Source organism: Triticum urartu, chromosome 6A, assembly GCF_056163025.1.
Source record: "Triticum urartu cultivar PI428250 chromosome 6A, HENAU_Tu73, whole genome shotgun sequence".
Classification (NCBI taxonomy): domain Eukaryota; kingdom Viridiplantae; phylum Streptophyta; class Magnoliopsida; order Poales; family Poaceae; genus Triticum; species Triticum urartu.
The window spans coordinates 602485696-602502737 of record NC_141878.1 but is presented as its reverse complement, the minus strand read 5'-3'; the positions used below and the strand labels follow the sequence as shown (position 1 = coordinate 602502737).

Genomic DNA, 17042 nt, shown 5'->3' with positions numbered 1-17042 from the left:
ATGGGCCTCATTATACTGCAGCTCCTGGACCTCCTACAATTGGTTGGCTATGACCGGTTGATCGATGTGCTGAAGTCCAGGTCTGTTTGTTGGCACATATGCTTTGGAAATAGGCCACTATGTTTGTACTTCAATATTGTTTCTGTATTCTTGAGTAGTACATCCTTTTAAGCGCCAGTTTTTTATGTTAATTCATGCTGACAACACTTAACCTAGCCTTTCATGTTCACGTACTAAATACTGGAGCAAGTAAAAACAACAGACCACTTAATTGCTCTGCAAGTTCTACATAGGAAAATTTGTCGTGTTCTACGATCGCACCATCCCACCCTTCTCTCTTGGTATGGGCGCCAATTGAGGGATTGATAAAACTGAAACGAAAACGTCACAGGGCTGGAAGTACTGCTAGCATGGTTCGCACTGCAACCTACCCAACGCCATCAGAAACCAGCAACTGAGGCAGGTGTTGATCGATTCTCTCAAATTGCTCTCATGTAAGTACTACCCCTTGCATGTGCGTACATACCTTTGTTCCATTCTCAAACTGATAGAACATGTACGATCGGTGCATGGCTATTTTTCATCACATGACATCCAGATAACAAGCATGAAAGGACTACATTGGAGCTTAAAAAAGTATTGGTTCCTGGCTAGGGTACCACTACCTATGGACTTGTCTCCATAGAATTTGTCCCCAAGATGTTATTTTAATTAACCTCTTTAGCTTTCTTCTGTTGCAAACCGTGATGTGCATCATGGTATATACGTGACCATCTTGCACATGTATGCACAAGAGGCTCAGGCGGAGGGCTGGATTCTGGATGAGGGAATATGAAGCAGGAGTGAGCGAAGAGTAAATAATGGTGGGAGTACCGATTGGTGTTCTGAAGAGAAATGCCATCCAAAGATTGATTAGTGTCATGGAAGATTAATTTCTAAATGCGAATATATATGTTACATTGGTTTGGATCTTTTTGAGATAATTGCATCTAAATTAGGTTCTTTCTTATTTCATATGGATACCCTATTTCAGTAAAAGTTCACAACCAACTTCGTAGGACAAATATAATTTTGTTTGTTCTTTCAGTTTTCCGCCACCAAAGCTCAGTTTGAACTCTCTAGAAATGGACAATGATTTATGCATTCTATCTCTTCTTGATTGATTAGCCATGACAAGGAAATAAAAGGATTGAATGATATAGCATAACTTTTGAACGATCTGTTCGTAGAGGTTACTACAAATTAGAGTAGTGCCATCTAATAGATGATCTAAATCTCCTCAAGTTTGACGTTGTTGAGCTAATTTACAAACAAAAAAACCTCATCATTATGGGATGTCCTTAACAGCTCAAGAACAAGTTGGGTTCGAACTAATGGATTTTACACTTTTACATTAAAGGTTGAGCTAAAGCTAACAGGTGTTTTTAAACCTGATTTTTTTTCCTCCTGAATTTCTTTGTATTTTCTTATTGACACTATTTATACAATCATGCGACAAAGATTAGCTAAAGCTGTTTGTAGATACGTTGAAACCTGAAAAGCGTCTTTGTTTATACTTTATTAGTTCTACGTTTATTTTCTCATAGGTCTTAATTCTTATGTAATACCAAGATGCATTGTGGTAGTGTACATGTGTTAAATTCAGGTTGTTCTTCACAATTTGTGACAAAATTTAGCTCACACTACATTTAACTATGTTGAAATGTGAAAGCTTCTTTTCTTCTCCTTTCTACACCTTGCATCGGATTGCATCCCTTTAGTTATCCAACAGTTTGTACTACTTGTAGAGATTAGGAAGTTCATCATAGTTTGTCTATTTCCGTGCTAATAAATGTACGAAATCTGCATTTCCAAGCTACTAGGACAAGTAAAAATAATAATTTTACTATAGGTTTCAAAAACAACAGTTTTAAATTGCACTTTATTTATTTGTGAAAGTGATGACATTTTGTTTCATTTTTCTATAGACAAATCTACTAATACATTCTCACGATAAAACTATAAAAGTTCTAGCCCGCACATCGGGCCGGCCACCTGGCTAGTTTGATGAACAATAATGCAGAATGCATGGCGCGGGGTTGATATGGTTCAACCCACTGATTGATGACCAATAATACAGAAATGCTTGGAACGCAGTCGATCGGGTACGATGATTCATCAACCTACTCATGGATGAACAATAATGTGTAGTGCTTTGGCTGGTTTAACTAATGGAAGTTTTTTTAAAAGGAGGAATGCCCCCGGACCCTGCATCAGAGTGATGCATGCAGTCATTTTATCGAGGCAATGTTCGAAAAACAAAGTTTCAGGTCCAGCAAAGGCTCACAAAAGAAGCATGCAAACACAAACAAAGTCTGTCCAGTAAACCCATGCAAACAGTAACAGCAGCGTTGAGTGTTGCAACTCTAAATGCGGGTGCTAAAGGAAATAAGAAGCGTAAGGGGCAAGGCACCTTCATTAGAAAGGAGCGGTCTAGTTCAGCTAGAACCTAGCGGTTGGTTGAGTACCAATGGATATTGATGTGGAGGGTGAGAACTTGAAGGACGGCAAAACCTATATCTATATCTATATCTATACCTACTAATAAAGCAAGGTGCGTTTCTTTAATTTTTTCATCCGTTCACTGCCGAATATTATTTTTATCCGAGGTGGTACTAAATTTTTGTGGTTCATCTGCTAGAAAAGAAAAAAAGAGTTTTGTCCATAATTTCGTACGTGGACCGGACTCGCTAAGGCTCAGAGAAGCCACCCATTTATATCCAGCCCACGCAGCCGGGAAACCTTATTTGTGCCACTGAGCGGCATATAGTTAGACTTTCGCATCTGTGGCCCATTGTTGGGCCAGCCCATGTACGTTTTTTCTGTGTTCTTTTTCTAACTTTTTTTCTTTTTTCCCTTCCAAGTTATTTTATACTTTTTCCCATAATTTTTTTATTCATAATTTTGATTTTTACAAATTTTCTTTCAATTTTCATAATTTAAAAAAAAATCCCATTTTCAGAAATATCTGGAACTTTAAATTTTTATTGTTGTACCAATTTTTTTCGAAATTCAAAAAAAAATTCGCATTTTTAAAAAAAGTTCCAACATTGTTCGCGAATTTTATATTAATTTTTTTTCTAAATAACGAAAATTAGAAAATATTCCTTTATATTGAAATATGGAAAAATTCAAAATAATGTTCGTGATAAAAACCAGATTTTCTTTTTACCATATTGTTTTTATTTTTTCATAATTTCGAATTTTGCACAAATATTCCTTGAATCTTCCCATTTTCATAAATATTTGGAACTTTAATTTTTTATTCTCAATCCAAATTTGTTTGAAATTCAAATAATATTCGCATTTAAAATAAATCCAAAATTCTTCGTGAATTTTTATAAAAAAATCAGGAGGTCACCACAACCTCGACAAGGAGGCGGACCTGAAGAAAAAAAAGGCACGAGTTGGGTAGTGGCCGCCACTCCTACCAACCCAACTACTGTAAAGATCTCGCGGGCCAAACATGACTCGCGAGAACATTACAACTCTCCGCTCTGTCGCACCACTGTTGTGGAGACCGTTTAGATGGACACATCAATTATCTCTCGTGATGCTTCTCATAAAAAAATCTCTCCCGTTGCAACGCACGGGCATATGTGCTAGTGATACGTATAAAACACAGGGTTTAGGTTTCAACCATGATAATCAGGATAAATTTATAGCACGGCGGAGTACAGTCGTCTTTACATGGTTGTTGCAACAGATCTTGGAATCTAGAGCTACTCTACAGCTGTTTAATCAAATCTAGCTTGATGAGAGTGAACAGCTTCTCTCCCACAACGCTTGGTAATTTAATTTCAGTCCCTTGGTTGACAGCGAATCCCCACTTGCCGATCTATTGACCTTACAATTTAATTTAAATAGTTCATTGTCTAGTATATTAATAGTTCCATTTCTTGGCTACCTTGTTTTTAAATAAAACAAAATTGGGGCTAGCCAAGAAAAAAGTCGTTTATTTTATTTAAAGTTAAACCTCTTCTTATTATCTCTATTGGTTTAAACTGCTTGCAGGTAATTTCAAGTGAGACAGATGGACCTGAAGTTGATATGCTTAAGGATATTGGATTGCAAATTTCTGTAAAATGTGGTGGTTTGCCTCTTGCTGTCAAAGTAATGGGAGGACTGTTGTGTCAGAAGGATAAACACCGCCATGAATGGAGTATGGTTCTGAATGATCCTATATGGTCAGCATCTGAAATGCCTGAAGAGCACTAGCAGCTCAGAGTGGAGAGACTGGTTTCATTACTAAACTTAGTTCACACAAGTTCCTTCGGTTGTCTATAGAAAGCAAAGTGTCGGAATCAGATGGGTTAGACTGGAGTTCTTTACATGCACAAAAGACACTGAGGACACTAATATTAGTTGGCCCTATATCTATGAAGCCTAGTGATTCGATTGTTGATTTTCCCTGCCTACGAACTCTACATACAGAATCTATAGATGTTGCTGTATTGGTTGAGTCTTTGGGGAAACTCAAGCACCTGAGGTACTTGTTCATACAGAAATCCAATATATCTAGTTTACCAGATAACATTGGAAATATGAAATTTCTGCAGTTCATTTGCCTTTTAGAATGCCAACAATATGTGAAACTTCCACATAGCATTTTGAAGCTAGGGCAAGTTATCTTAACTTTCATGACTCTAGTATAAATGGTATACCAAAGGGGTTCAGTGTTCTAACAAATCTAAGGAACCTACGTGGGTTTCCAGCCCAGACAGATGGTGTTTGGTGTAGTTTGGATGAGTTAGGCCCTCTTTCTGAGCTCAGATCTCTTGGAGTGCAGAGATTGGAAAATGTGTCTGTTACCTCGTCTGCGGCAAAGGCAAAGCTTGGTGAGAAAGTTCATCTGACCCACTTGTTTTTATACTGCAGCAGTAGATTGGGAGATGACGGGCTGATTAAAGATGAAAAGGGTGTCTCTGAGGAAGAACAGCGACAAATTGCGGGTGTGTTTGATGAGCTCTGCCCTTCGCCTAGCTTAGAGTATCTTGATATAAATGGATTTTTTGGCCGACGGCTCCCAAGGTGGATGATGTCAAGATCAGCACCGGTCTTCAAGAGCTTGAGGATTATATTCATGCTTGATCTAGCTTGTTGCACCCAACTACCAGATTGCTTGTGTCAACTCCCATGTTTGCAGGACATTAAGATCCGTCGCGCTCCAGCCATCAAGCATGTTGGACCTGAATTCCTGCAGTCCTACCAGACACCGGCTGCGTTTCCGAGATTGAGGGAGTTGGAGTTAACTGGAATGGTGGAATGGGAGGAGTGGGAGTGGGAGGAGCAGGTGCAAGCCATGCTCAAAAGTTGCGGATTGAGGCGTCTTCCTCCTGGCCTTGCCTCACATGCAAGGGCTTTAAAGTCTATATCTGCACAAAATAACCAGCACCTCAACTCAATAGAGAACTTTGCTTCTGCTGTTGAGCTGGAAGTGGCTAAAAGCCCCGACTTGGAGAATATCACTTATCTTCCCAATCTGCGGAAGCTTCAGATCGAGACTTGCCCAAAGCTGAAGGTACTGGAGGGTATTTGTGCGCTCCAGAGGCTCGTATTGGAGGATTATGCCATGGAAACACTTCCTGAATACATGCGAGATGTAAACCCAAGGCATTTTGAGCTACGCTGCAGCCTGACGTTGCTCACTTCCATAGCCGCGGGACAATCTGGCCCTGAGTGGGATAGGTTCAGTCATATCGACCATGTCAAGGCATATGCACCTGATGAGAACAATAAAAGGAAATGGTATGTGTTGTACACGAGGGAGCCCTGCAGCTTGGACACAAATGTCCGCCACTCCATATCTGCAGGTAAACTAGCACAACTGTGTCACCTTATTTGTTGTTCCACTCTGTTCATTTAATCTTGAGTTTATTCAGGGGATGAACATGAGGACCAGGAAGTAATTTCATGAGTCTCTAGGGATGAAGAGCAACAAGAAGTAGGCAGAAGATTTCGGCATTTCTTTTGCATGCCGAAATCTTCCGTTGATGTATTTCGTCCGAGCCTGCCTTTGGCTCGCCTAAAACGAGCCAGGCTCGGCTCGGCTCGCTGGATGAACGAGCCTATTTCTGGAGGCTCGGCTCGTTTTGCCTCCGGCTCGGTCCAGCCCGATCAGCTCGTGTTCGTACTACTACGTGTGTGTACGCCTCTGTAGTATGTGTGCTTGCGCGCGTCCGTAAGTAGCAGCAGATGCATACAGTATGCCTTGCCTACTAGCCGCCGATGTGTGCGTGAACGTGAGTGCGTGCAGTCTGCATGCGCACCATCGACGTCGGCGCGTAGTTGGGTGCCGGAGTCATTGTCAGAAGAGGGGGGCAAGGATGGGACTGAGCCAGGTAGGTCATACCTGCTTGCGCCTCCAAGTGAGCGACGGACGGCGGCATCCACGCGGCAGCGACGCTGGGATGGCAGCAGAAGCTTGGCTAGGCACCATGTCAGTGAGGAACGGCGGCGTCCAACGCGGCGACGAAAGGGCATGTTCATCGTCGGTCTGGAGAGCGAGCCCTCCAGTGTCGGGCGCGGCGAGGACGACGCCAGCATCGGGCGCGACAGCGAGAAGGACAGCTTCAGGTGGTGGCGAGAGCGGCGGCGCGGCGCGGCAGAAACCCTAGCGACATGGGGGAATTTGGTGAGCAAAGGACCGACGAGGCCGGCGTCGGGTAGTCGAGGCAATGCTTCTTTACACTGGGCTGCAAATTCCTAAAAAAGATTAACTAGGCTATGAAACGAGCCACCGAGCTGGACCGAGCGAAAACAGGCTCGGCTCGCTCGCTGAACGGGCCAAAATTTGCAGCTCGGCTCGGCCTATTTCCTTATCGGGCCGAGCTGAGTCGGGCCGAGCCAAAAAGCTCGCTCGAGCGTCCAGCCCGGCGCTGTTGGCCACCGTCTACGACGCCGATTGCTTGTTGCAGCATCTAGTGCAAAGTCACCGGCCGTAGCATCATCGCTGGACGGATGTACTCCCTCCGTTCTAAATTACTCGTTGTGATTTTAGTTCAAATTAGCTTTGAAGGACGCCGCTTCCAGCATCTGCAATCACCCGTGGTAGCAAAAACGCCGTTGCCATGCCGACATTGCTGCCACGGTTTTGGGTACCGCCCGAGAAAAACGGTTACCGGGCGGATACCGAGTTTCTCGCTGCCCCACGAGAAAGATTGAACCCGAGCAAAAAATTTGTCGCTGCCCCACGGATCAATTTGTCGCCTACCATATATTCCATGAAGAGACAATTTGTCCATGTGTTGGATTTTTCTGATTCAGCATATAGGCTAATTTTACATGACGAGAAAACTGAAAACAAAACACACATACTACGACATCTCTAGAAGATCCCTTATCTGTATATAAGAGGGTCACTTCAGGTATAACAAAGGAACATCGGTACCATATAGGAGAGTGTCACTTCCGTTGGTTCAAAGCAAGCTTGACAAAAATCTCCTTTAAAACCGAGGGATAGGTTGAAACTACGTGATCCCAGCCATCACTCGTCGTTACTGTTTGCAAGCACGAGGGGGATTGGACTTGAATAAACTTCAAGCATGCCTCCTTCAATCCCTGGCAGTGGTGCTGCTCGGCTAGAGCAAGGGTAGACATCACCGAGCTCAAAATTAAGTTATCAGACAATCGCATTTCACATATGCGCTTGAGTTGTTCGACATCGTACATGTCTGCCGCCACAAACAAGTCTTGAAGCCATTGTAGCCAGTTTTCATCATCCTCTACTGTACCATCTTCTTGTTCTTCTTCGAGAACTTGTGACATTTCTTCCTCCTCCATGTAGTCCTTCTCTATCTCAGGGCATGAGTCCGTGTAGATGAATCTAAGCAATGCCACGAACACGCTTGCTCTCATATCTTTGATATGTATGACACCGGACGTAGTAATGTCCTCCTTCATGGGACCAAAGAGTTGTGTCATGAAGACTTTGGACCGGGCTGCAAGCACACAACGATGTGCAGTGAATATCTCACCACTAACCTCAAATGTCACATCAGCACCCACCTTGGTTTGAAGGAGAATGTTAAAAGGCTGGTCTATGTCTGAGAGGAGCACCTTGGTGCCGCGGCCACCGGCATCTTCGGTATTGTGATCCTTGCGTACCATTATGTCACACCGGATGGTGAAAGAATCACCCTTTAGATGTGCCGATCGTTCAAGGGCCTCTCTTGTCAAAAACTTGTTGGTGCCCCAAGAAACATCACTGTCGAACCTGCAAGCTTTATTAGTTGCACGAATGTACATTGGTGTCTGCCTCTCAACCTGGTCAACGAGACTAAAACTGACCCTGGCATCCAGTTTTTCATCGTCGTGGAAAAGGGATACATAGAGAGAGATGAAGTTGGCGCAGCTCGGATATGCGCCGTTAGGGTAGTACTCGATTAACCAGTCATGACCTCCTACTATGAAAGGACCAGTGTTGATGCTCTCGCCTATGGACAGCAACTCTTTGGTGCGCGAGTAGCCCTTGACCATGAACAGATGGTAGCCAATGTCCGTGCCAGGGTCGACCGCCGACGTGTTGCAAGAGCACCCCTCATGGTCTTCAATGATGGATACACCGGTGAACGATGACATGACGAGCCTATCGCTGTCCGTGCGGAGACACCGCTACTCCCTTCGCTGTGCGCCGGACGTTGCGCGTAGTCAGAAACAGAGAGCTGGCACCGCCGGCTGGTTGTTCTTGATATTTTTTTTTCTCTCAAAAAATCTCACGTTTGTTTGTACGTGTGGCTATGGAGTATTGTATATAAACACATGGCCGAATCATGTCCTACACGGACACCAACTAATTTGAACCTGGTCCTACTCGTACACGATCTATCTATCTCTAACCCTACGTAGTACAGCTCGTCCGACAAGCAACATAGAAAGCCCTAATCGGACTCAGACCATCTCTAACACACGTCCTACTGATCCAAGTCCATCTCTAACACACAAAATCCTAATCGGACTCACGTTGGGTTACGGCAAGCTGCCAAACTGCACATGCTAATTCAACTCTAACTTTAATTAAGAGTGAATTCCATTTTTTACCCCTCATTTTAACATTTTTGACACTAATTACCCCATTTAATAAATTTTCATCCAGATTACCCCATTTAGCAAAGGTCTTGCCAGTTTTTACCCCAGTAGTTTTTTTGAGAGCGATCTGCCAATTAACTCCGTGCCATCAGATTCCTCTTGGCATTTTTTTCCAATGACCGAACCGGCCACTTGGTTGAGCAGCACCCGTTTTCTTTTTCTCCTAGCTGTCAGGTGTACGTGTCCACCACATCGCCGGAAAGGGGAACACTTATCTTGAGCGGCAAGTACGTTCAATTTTTTTTAAGTTCCAGCAATCGCTGGCCATTTGTATTAGACGGTAGAGATATTTACAAGCACCAATAGGTGGCAAGAGAACTGAAGAGAAATGAAAGGAAAGAGAGAGACTCCAGAAAGGGGATGATAAGCCGGGATCCCCAAATGGGTATTGTAAGCACTTCACACCAGCAATTCTCCATTGCCCCAAGGTTGCCCTAATGATTTGGATCAAGCTGTTAACCGGAGCAATTTTCCTGTTGAAAACTCTCCTGTTTCTCTCCAGCCACACCTCTTAGACCACAATCATCATCACCGCTTTCATGCCCTTACAGTATCTATCCTCCGCTCTCTTCATGTACTGCGCCGACCGCCGAGACCAGGCGGCTAGGTTGTAGGATCAAGAGTGCTGCAGCCCGTCCATGTACTGATACGTTTTCATTTTGCAGTGACACCGGGCATTCCCAAAAAAGATGGACAGACGCCTCGAGGTTCCGACATCACAGCTTGCAAAAATATTCATTTGGACAGTATGTTCAATTTTGCGTTGTGAGTTGTGTTTCGTAAGTTTAATGTGATGATATTTTAGTTTTCTTCCTTGATGCAAAACATCAGAGGACACATTTATTTTACGCTTTGGGAGATCATCAAACTAAAACATCACATTCTATTTTACAGGTCTGCTGTGCTATTGTCGAACATGTGTTTTTTAGTTGGGCTCCAATGATGTGTGTCCATTGAAAATTAGTACTACCAGTTATTAACATAATAGTATGGGATTTTTTTTGTTATAACAGAAATGTATGTTTGGGCACTGAGTCTCTCTTGAGTAAAACATGATCTAGAAGGCTCTTAAAAATTAAAAGGGGTAAAAACAAACAATATTGTCATTAAATGGGGTAATCTGGATGAAAATTTGTTAAATGGGGTAACTAATGTCAAAAATGCTAAATTAGGGGGTAAAAACTGGAATTCACTCTTTAATTAATATATAAATTTTCGAATTGGACTTGTATTAATTAAGATTTTGGTAAACGAAATATCTAACTAGCACACCAGATTATTTTTGCAAAATTACGGAACGCGTCATCGTCTTCCTGAAAAAAGGGAAACATAGAGAAAAATGAAATCGACGCAAGCTGAGCGTTGGCCGTTGCGTAGTACTCGAGGTACCAAACATGGCCTCCTGTCTCGGAAGTACCGGAGTTGGCCGTTGCGTAGTTTTACAAAGTCTGAAAACGGTATGAGCGAGATTGCATCCTTTTGTGTGTAATAAGTACTCCCTCCGTAATAGATCGTCACTCATATAGTCAATACCTGGTCTTTCCGTGGGATAGTAGAGTGTAAAAAATGTTGGATACTCAAAACTCCGTCTTTCTGTATAGCCAACTCTTGATTTATCTTCACATCAACTGTATGTATGTAGGAGGCCAACCAAGTCGATGACGATAGGCTCAGCAACTTGCCTGAAGACGTTCTGCTCAACATCGTGGAGCGACTCGACATTGCCGACGCCGCACGAACTGCCGCCCTTTCCAGACGTTGGAAACACATCCTGGCTATACTCCCAAAGGTTGTTATAATGGCTTCTACTTTTCGGCCCGAGCATGGAAGGAGATCAGATGATGTGGTTCGGCCCAATACCACCGTTCTGGAAGCTACCAGGAGCATACTCCTCCATAGGATGAGGGCTCCAAGCCCGTACACCATTCACATGTTGCACGTGCAGTTCTACTTGGGAGATGAGTCCACCGTGTCCATCGCCCAGGCCGTTGCCAACACCATAGCAAGACAAAAGGTTATTGCTTCTCTTGAGTTTGCAATCTTGACCAAGGCACGCAAAAATTTCGCCGATGGTAATGAGCTGCTCACATACGGGAGGCAGTTCATGTCGCTCCTTGATTCGTGTCCAAACACGTTCCGTGGCCTTGCACGCCTCACGCTAGAAAATCTCAGGTTGGGCGAATCAGGTTTTCCCAAAAATTTCAGCATATGCAAGCAACTCGAGTTCCTACGCCTCTACCACTGCGATATGGGCGTTGGGTCTTTGCTGACAGTGGAACACCCACAACTCAGTGAACTAGTGATTGCCGGTAGCAGCCTTATTAAGAGGGTTGATCTCAAGTGGGTGCCAAAACTCATGCTTCTCAAGTTTAATGTATTTAGATCTCAAGATGATCCCTTCTGTCTTGGCTATGTCCCAATGCTCTAGAGCGTGAGCATCATGAATACTGGTTTTTCATGGCACAAGATGCTCAAGTTAAGTGAGTTGCTGGGTAAAACCGCCATAAGCAACCTGCATTTCAACTTCAAAAGCGAAAAGGTTAGTGAAGGTTCTCAATTAACGTTGTTAGTGGCGTGCATAAGTTTTGATCTACATGTCGTGGGTGGAGGTTATAATAATCATAATCTATGCATTATCCTCTCTTTTCCAGATTTGGGTCAAACCGGAAGGCCGAAGACAATTGTTACCGGTGTTCCACAAACTGAGTCTTGTACATCTGTTTAACATTTCTGAAGAATGTGATCTCACTTGGACAATGTTCATACTCCAAGGTGCACTCAACCTCAAGAAACTATGCATATTGGTGAAGTCTTGTGCCGATTATTCAGTTCTCAATTTTGTTGTATATATCCTTTTGAAGTTCAGACTTGCTGTGTCCAGTTAGGAATTTTTGACCTGGCCAAATGTTGTAGGTGCGGGATCATTTATGTGAAATGATAACGGGGGAGCGCAGGAAAATGTATGCGTTTAGCGAGGAGAAGGACAAGGGACTAGAGTGGGAAGCATCTGCATCTGATTTCAAGCACAACAAGCTTGCCGAGCTCAGAGTCTATGGGAGGTTTCAAGCAGAAGAAAAAATTGTACACTGTCAGGAGTGTCATGGAAGCAGCGGTGAATCTGCTGGACATAAAACATTGTAAGAGTCCGGTGTGTGAGGATTGCAAGCACACAGTTCAGGAGTGGACACCGAAAGAGAAGTCGTCGCTTAGCTACAAACTAAACGAGGGGATGATGCTGTCGTCTTCCCTTGTCCGAGTTCAGTTCCTGCATTCAGAGGAATTTTTTACTCGGTCAAAATACTACTACCCTTGAGCTGCAAGCTGTAGCTGATAGATTAATTGTCAATAAACATCATCATTGTAAGACAATTCTTCCCCGGTTGCACCGCAGACCTCTGAAATGTTACTGGGCAGTGGCTATTTGATATTTTGATATACCGTCAGTTTGTATTTTGTTCATGGTACAGACTACAGAAAAAGAAGAAGGCATGAAGAACAGAACAACCAAAAACTCATAATGTACAAGTGTTACAGAAGGAACAAAACTGAAAACTATTTGCTAGAATGCCTCCATGGTAAAGAAGAGATTTCATAGTCTTCACTGAGTTCAGCAGTAGGAAGGGAATTAAGTAGCAGAAATGGCACCAACAAACACACATATGTAGTTAAGAAAAAAGACACAGCAATTGGAAATAGAGACGGATTGGTACAGTCAGAAGTCTGACGATTTCTTCCCCGGTGGCATGGACCGGCAGCTTGTTCTCCATATTGATTGACCAACAGCTCGCTCTTGTTCAGTGGCTATTCCGTTGGCCATTGAGCTTAATGATGATGAGGATGATCCACAATCTGCAGTTTGGCTACCAACGTCACACCATGCCCATGTAATACAGTTTGAGGCATGATGTACCCCACCTACCCCCGTGGCATTCAGGTTTCTTTTTTTCTTTTAAACGACCATCAGGGCCGGATTCCATTACCACTGAGATAACGGAACAGCGAAAGAAGTGTTGGGATCCAGAGTTTCAATGCCGCGTACTGAAAACTTCAGACTTTACAAGAAACATGGAGGGCTACGGGCAACCGATCGACCAGGGACCCCAAAACAAATTTCAGTTTCACCAACAAAAGATGTGAAGCAAAGGACCATCAACATCACTCTTCAGCAGCGTCCACGGTCGCATTGCCATTGGTGATCTGGAGCACGACATGTCCAACTTCTCTCGCCACATCAGCATGATGACAAAGAGGCTCTCTTCCAAGCATAGCCGCCCCAGCTTCCAGCATCTCCATCTGTGGCATGCAGGTACCCTCTGCATCTAGCAGCAGTGCAGCACAGATGAGGGGCCAAAGCCATCATCTTCTTCCGGTTTATTACACTGCAATATACAGTCACTAGAAGTGACACAAACAAGCAAATGCAAGACTTGCGGACGAATTTGCCCCAAAACATTTAGCAGCTGCTTGAAAAGGACCGGTACATAACCGAGTGTCGCATCAAAGAATGACCGGGCAACGGACAACTTTCATTGACACACCAAACATTGGATAAACCAGTGCTACACATGATACATTCTTTTTTTCAGAAACAAAACAATACTACACATGCAAATGCAACCATAAGGATGCTCTTTAAGTAGCAGACAGTAAAAAAGGAAGTCACATACTGATCTCCTGGATCTACACTGGGTTGAAATTGTTATTGATGCCTACAGTTCCTTGTTTATTAGAGCACATGTAGTTTACGTCCGGAGAATATTGTTAATCAGACAATTTTGATTCACCAATTATTAATTAGAAACCGCAGGTTGCTCTTTTGACAAAACGAGCATGAACGAAACCCCCATCTTTCACATGGCTGGTGTGGTGAGACAAAAAATAGCAGGAGCTGAAGAAAGTAACCTATGACAGGAACTTAATGAACAATTAACAGAACTGCTCTCTTCCTTGTAAATTAGAGATCCGAATCAGTAAGAAAAATAATGCTTTGGTAGTATCCACGGTACAGGCTACAGAGAAAGAAGAAGGCCCCAAAAGCGTTACAGAAAAAGAACACCCAGAAACTCATATTGTGCAAGTGTTACATGAGGTACAAAACTGAAAACTCTGGCAGAAAGCATCCGTGTTACAGGCTCACAGCAAACATGTGCGGTCTCTATTGAATTCAGCAACAGAAAGGGAACTAAGTAGTAGAAATGACACCAACAAACATGCATAGCATCGTTAATCAACAGAAAAAACAAAAGTATTGGCACACATATAAAAGCAAACAGAGGAATGAGAAACAGAGACGAAATAGCATCCAGAAACATCATACTAATGAGTTACACGATTTCTTCCCCGGTGGCATGGCTGCCCTGGTAACCAGCGGATTGATCTTCAGCATGTTCTTTGTAGGTTCCACTTGATCTTGATGGACCAGCAGCTCCCTCTTGGTTAGTGGCAGCCCCGCTGACGCAAGAAGTTGAAGGATCGTCCCCATGCACTCCTCCGTTGTGATGATGATGATCCGCCCTCTGCAGTTTGGCTGCCAAAGTCTCCATCCCCATGTAGTACAGTAAGAGCCAGACATAGGTGAGGTATTCCTCACCGGTGGCCAAACCCTTGGCGTGGAGGTATCCTCTGCATCTAGCGGCAGAGAAGCACAGCATTTCCACCCAGACGCCTTCGATCACATCCCACATCTTCTCTTCAGGCAGATTGGACAACACTTTGGCAATGCTCCAAGCATCACAGACAATTCCTCCCTGTTGCTGCTGGGTACAACCCGGAGGTGGAGATCCTCCACCATCAACTGCAGCAATTATCATCTGTGTAAGCCCTATCTCCTCATATCCTTCGTAGATGATGCCATCTGTTTTCTCTCTTTCCTCAACGATGTCCTTCAATTCATCATAGGCAGTTGTGAAAAGGTTTCTTCTGGTGCCTGCCATTAACATCTCAGGATTCACAAACAGTAGGTATACCATGTAGTTGGACATTTCTCTGCACTGCACGGCCCTCTTGTGATGAGCAGATCTTTCACACCAAGCAGGGCATGCATAAGCATGAGGACACAAATCTTGCGTGCACCAGTAGTCATGGTGAGAACGAGATGCACCCATGTCGTAGTAGCAGAAATCCGTGGCGAGATGCCAGAGAAGAACACTCTCATCGAATGCACCATCCAAGCTCCATCCCAGTTCCTGGTAGCACCCTTCACGCCCAAGAGTAAACTGGCCCCTGTTATCATTGAACTTCCTGTAACTGGAAACATCTCTTATGTGATGCTCCCACCCACCTTTCACATACTTGAGCACTAACTTTGTAATGCTGAAGGATGAGGAGCAGGACTTCATGTGCCAATGTTGCTGAAGGAAGTCGGTGCATCGCAAAACTCCGACGACCCTCATCATCTTGGAATGCTCCCTGTTGCGGACAAGGAGGCCTATAAGGCTGTACTGGGAAACCTTATCATCGAAACCAGGCTCATCATCTTTTGACACCATATCTGATGACCTTTGGCGGCGTTCTTCTGTGTCCCGTGAAATGTTCTTTAGGGCCATTGCTTGAAACTCCAATGCAGCAGTACAGCATAGCAAGGTATATGTAACCTTGACATCGTCTTGACTATAAACTTCTCGGTTACTGTGGTGGAAGAGGGCTAGGGCTATAAATGGAAGGTAGATAGCTAATGAACGGAGAACATAACCAAAACTTACTGCTATTGGAGCCATAAGTTCAAAGATATCGAGGCCAATGGATGAGAAATCTAATTGTTTGAGAGAAGACATGGAAAACACCTTTTCTTTGGTGTAGAGGAGTAGGAAGGTGTTGGAGAGCCAATGCTGCAGCTTACAATATGCATGGTTGCCATCAAGTGTTGAGAAGGAGAGTAGCATCCTAATCCGATCATCAACAGAAGGAGATGCAAGGTCCACAAATAGGTTATAAGGAGTAAAGTCCACCGGTGTGGCAGATGTTAATAGATACTCATTTGCCTCGATAGGACTGGTTGCCTTGTCAATGAAATCCTCAAGCGGATCAATCTTGAGCTTTTGTGTGTGTATTGACCTCCGAATAGGCTCATCAGAGCTCACCAGGCTGTTAATGCTAGCTCGGTTGAGAGCCAAGGGCTTCTCGATGCATTTGAGTATACCAGGGATGAATAGCAATATTGCAGCAACCAGTAGATTCTTGTCATTGCCGCCTGGCCATGATTTGCAAAAGATGTACACAGCCACGGTGACCTGCGACACTGCGGTGAAGATGTACCGCGTCCACAACTCATTGTCTTCGATATTGTAGGCAGTTATGCCATCTTGTCCACCGAGGTGTATCAAGAGGATAGGCGCCCACAACACCTCCAAGATGCTACTGCTGCCACCGTCATGTGGCTTCCTATGGCGGTTGAAGAGGGTGGCGAGGGCATAGATTGCAATGGCATCACTGCCAAGGTATGCTAGCCAGATGACAGGTCTAAACCAGGATCTGACGGGGAACTTACGTGCGGCCGAAGCGGCAAGGAGGATGTACTGAATCACCAGGCTAGCAAGGACGAGGATGCGCAGCTGCGACTCCTCCCACCACTCAACAGCGCCTGAGACACCCGCCATCAGTTCTCCCTTGATTTCTTTTCTCCTCTCTGCTGCCACACACGCACACTAGCTAAGTAGCTAGTTTAGCTAGAACTGGTCCATTTCGACCTCGTTTGCTGAATCTATTATATGCACATGATTGGCAAAGATCATTGATCGACTACCGAACCCCCTCTATACAAATGTTATTGTATGTGCAACTTGCTTTTGATTGTCCTTAATTTACTGTAAATACCTGTGATACCACTTGCAAGGGTGTCATGGCTTGGCTTAACCATATTTTATTAGCACTTTTGGAACTCACTTTAAAACGTTCCTATTGCAGTGTATCACATGTTC

The 17042-nt window shown here is 43.9% G+C and overlaps 2 protein-coding genes and 2 pseudogenes across 2 annotated transcripts; 2 read left to right on the top strand and 2 right to left on the bottom strand.

Moving 5' to 3' along the window:
* On the top strand, positions 1 to 6026 carry LOC125517099 (putative disease resistance protein RF9; annotated as a pseudogene).
* A 1417-nt stretch (positions 6027 to 7443) lies between these two features.
* On the bottom strand, positions 7444 to 8619 carry LOC147967158 (BTB/POZ and MATH domain-containing protein 2-like). Its single transcript, XM_087529297.1, has one exon. The coding sequence runs from the start codon at positions 8617 to 8619 to the stop codon at positions 7444 to 7446; it is 1176 nt and encodes a 391-aa protein (XP_087385423.1).
* A 1196-nt stretch (positions 8620 to 9815) lies between these two features.
* LOC147967157 (F-box/FBD/LRR-repeat protein At3g52680-like) lies at positions 9816 to 12439 on the top strand (annotated as a pseudogene).
* Positions 12440 to 14306: 1867 nt separating this feature from the next.
* Positions 14307 to 16767, bottom strand: LOC147967156 (uncharacterized). The gene has a single exon (XM_087529295.1). The coding sequence runs from the start codon at positions 16719 to 16721 to the stop codon at positions 14451 to 14453; it is 2271 nt and encodes a 756-aa protein (XP_087385421.1). The 5' UTR covers positions 16722 to 16767; the 3' UTR covers positions 14307 to 14450.
* Positions 16768 to 17042: the final 275 nt, after the last annotated feature.

What these genes read in the sequence shown, in the direction of transcription:
- LOC147967158 (XM_087529297.1), bottom strand. Translation starts at nt 8,619, where the DNA reads ATGTCATCGTTCACCGGTGTATCCATCATTGAAGACCATGAGGGGTGC.
- LOC147967156 (XM_087529295.1), bottom strand. Translation starts at nt 16,721, where the DNA reads ATGGCGGGTGTCTCAGGCGCTGTTGAGTGGTGGGAGGAGTCGCAGCTG.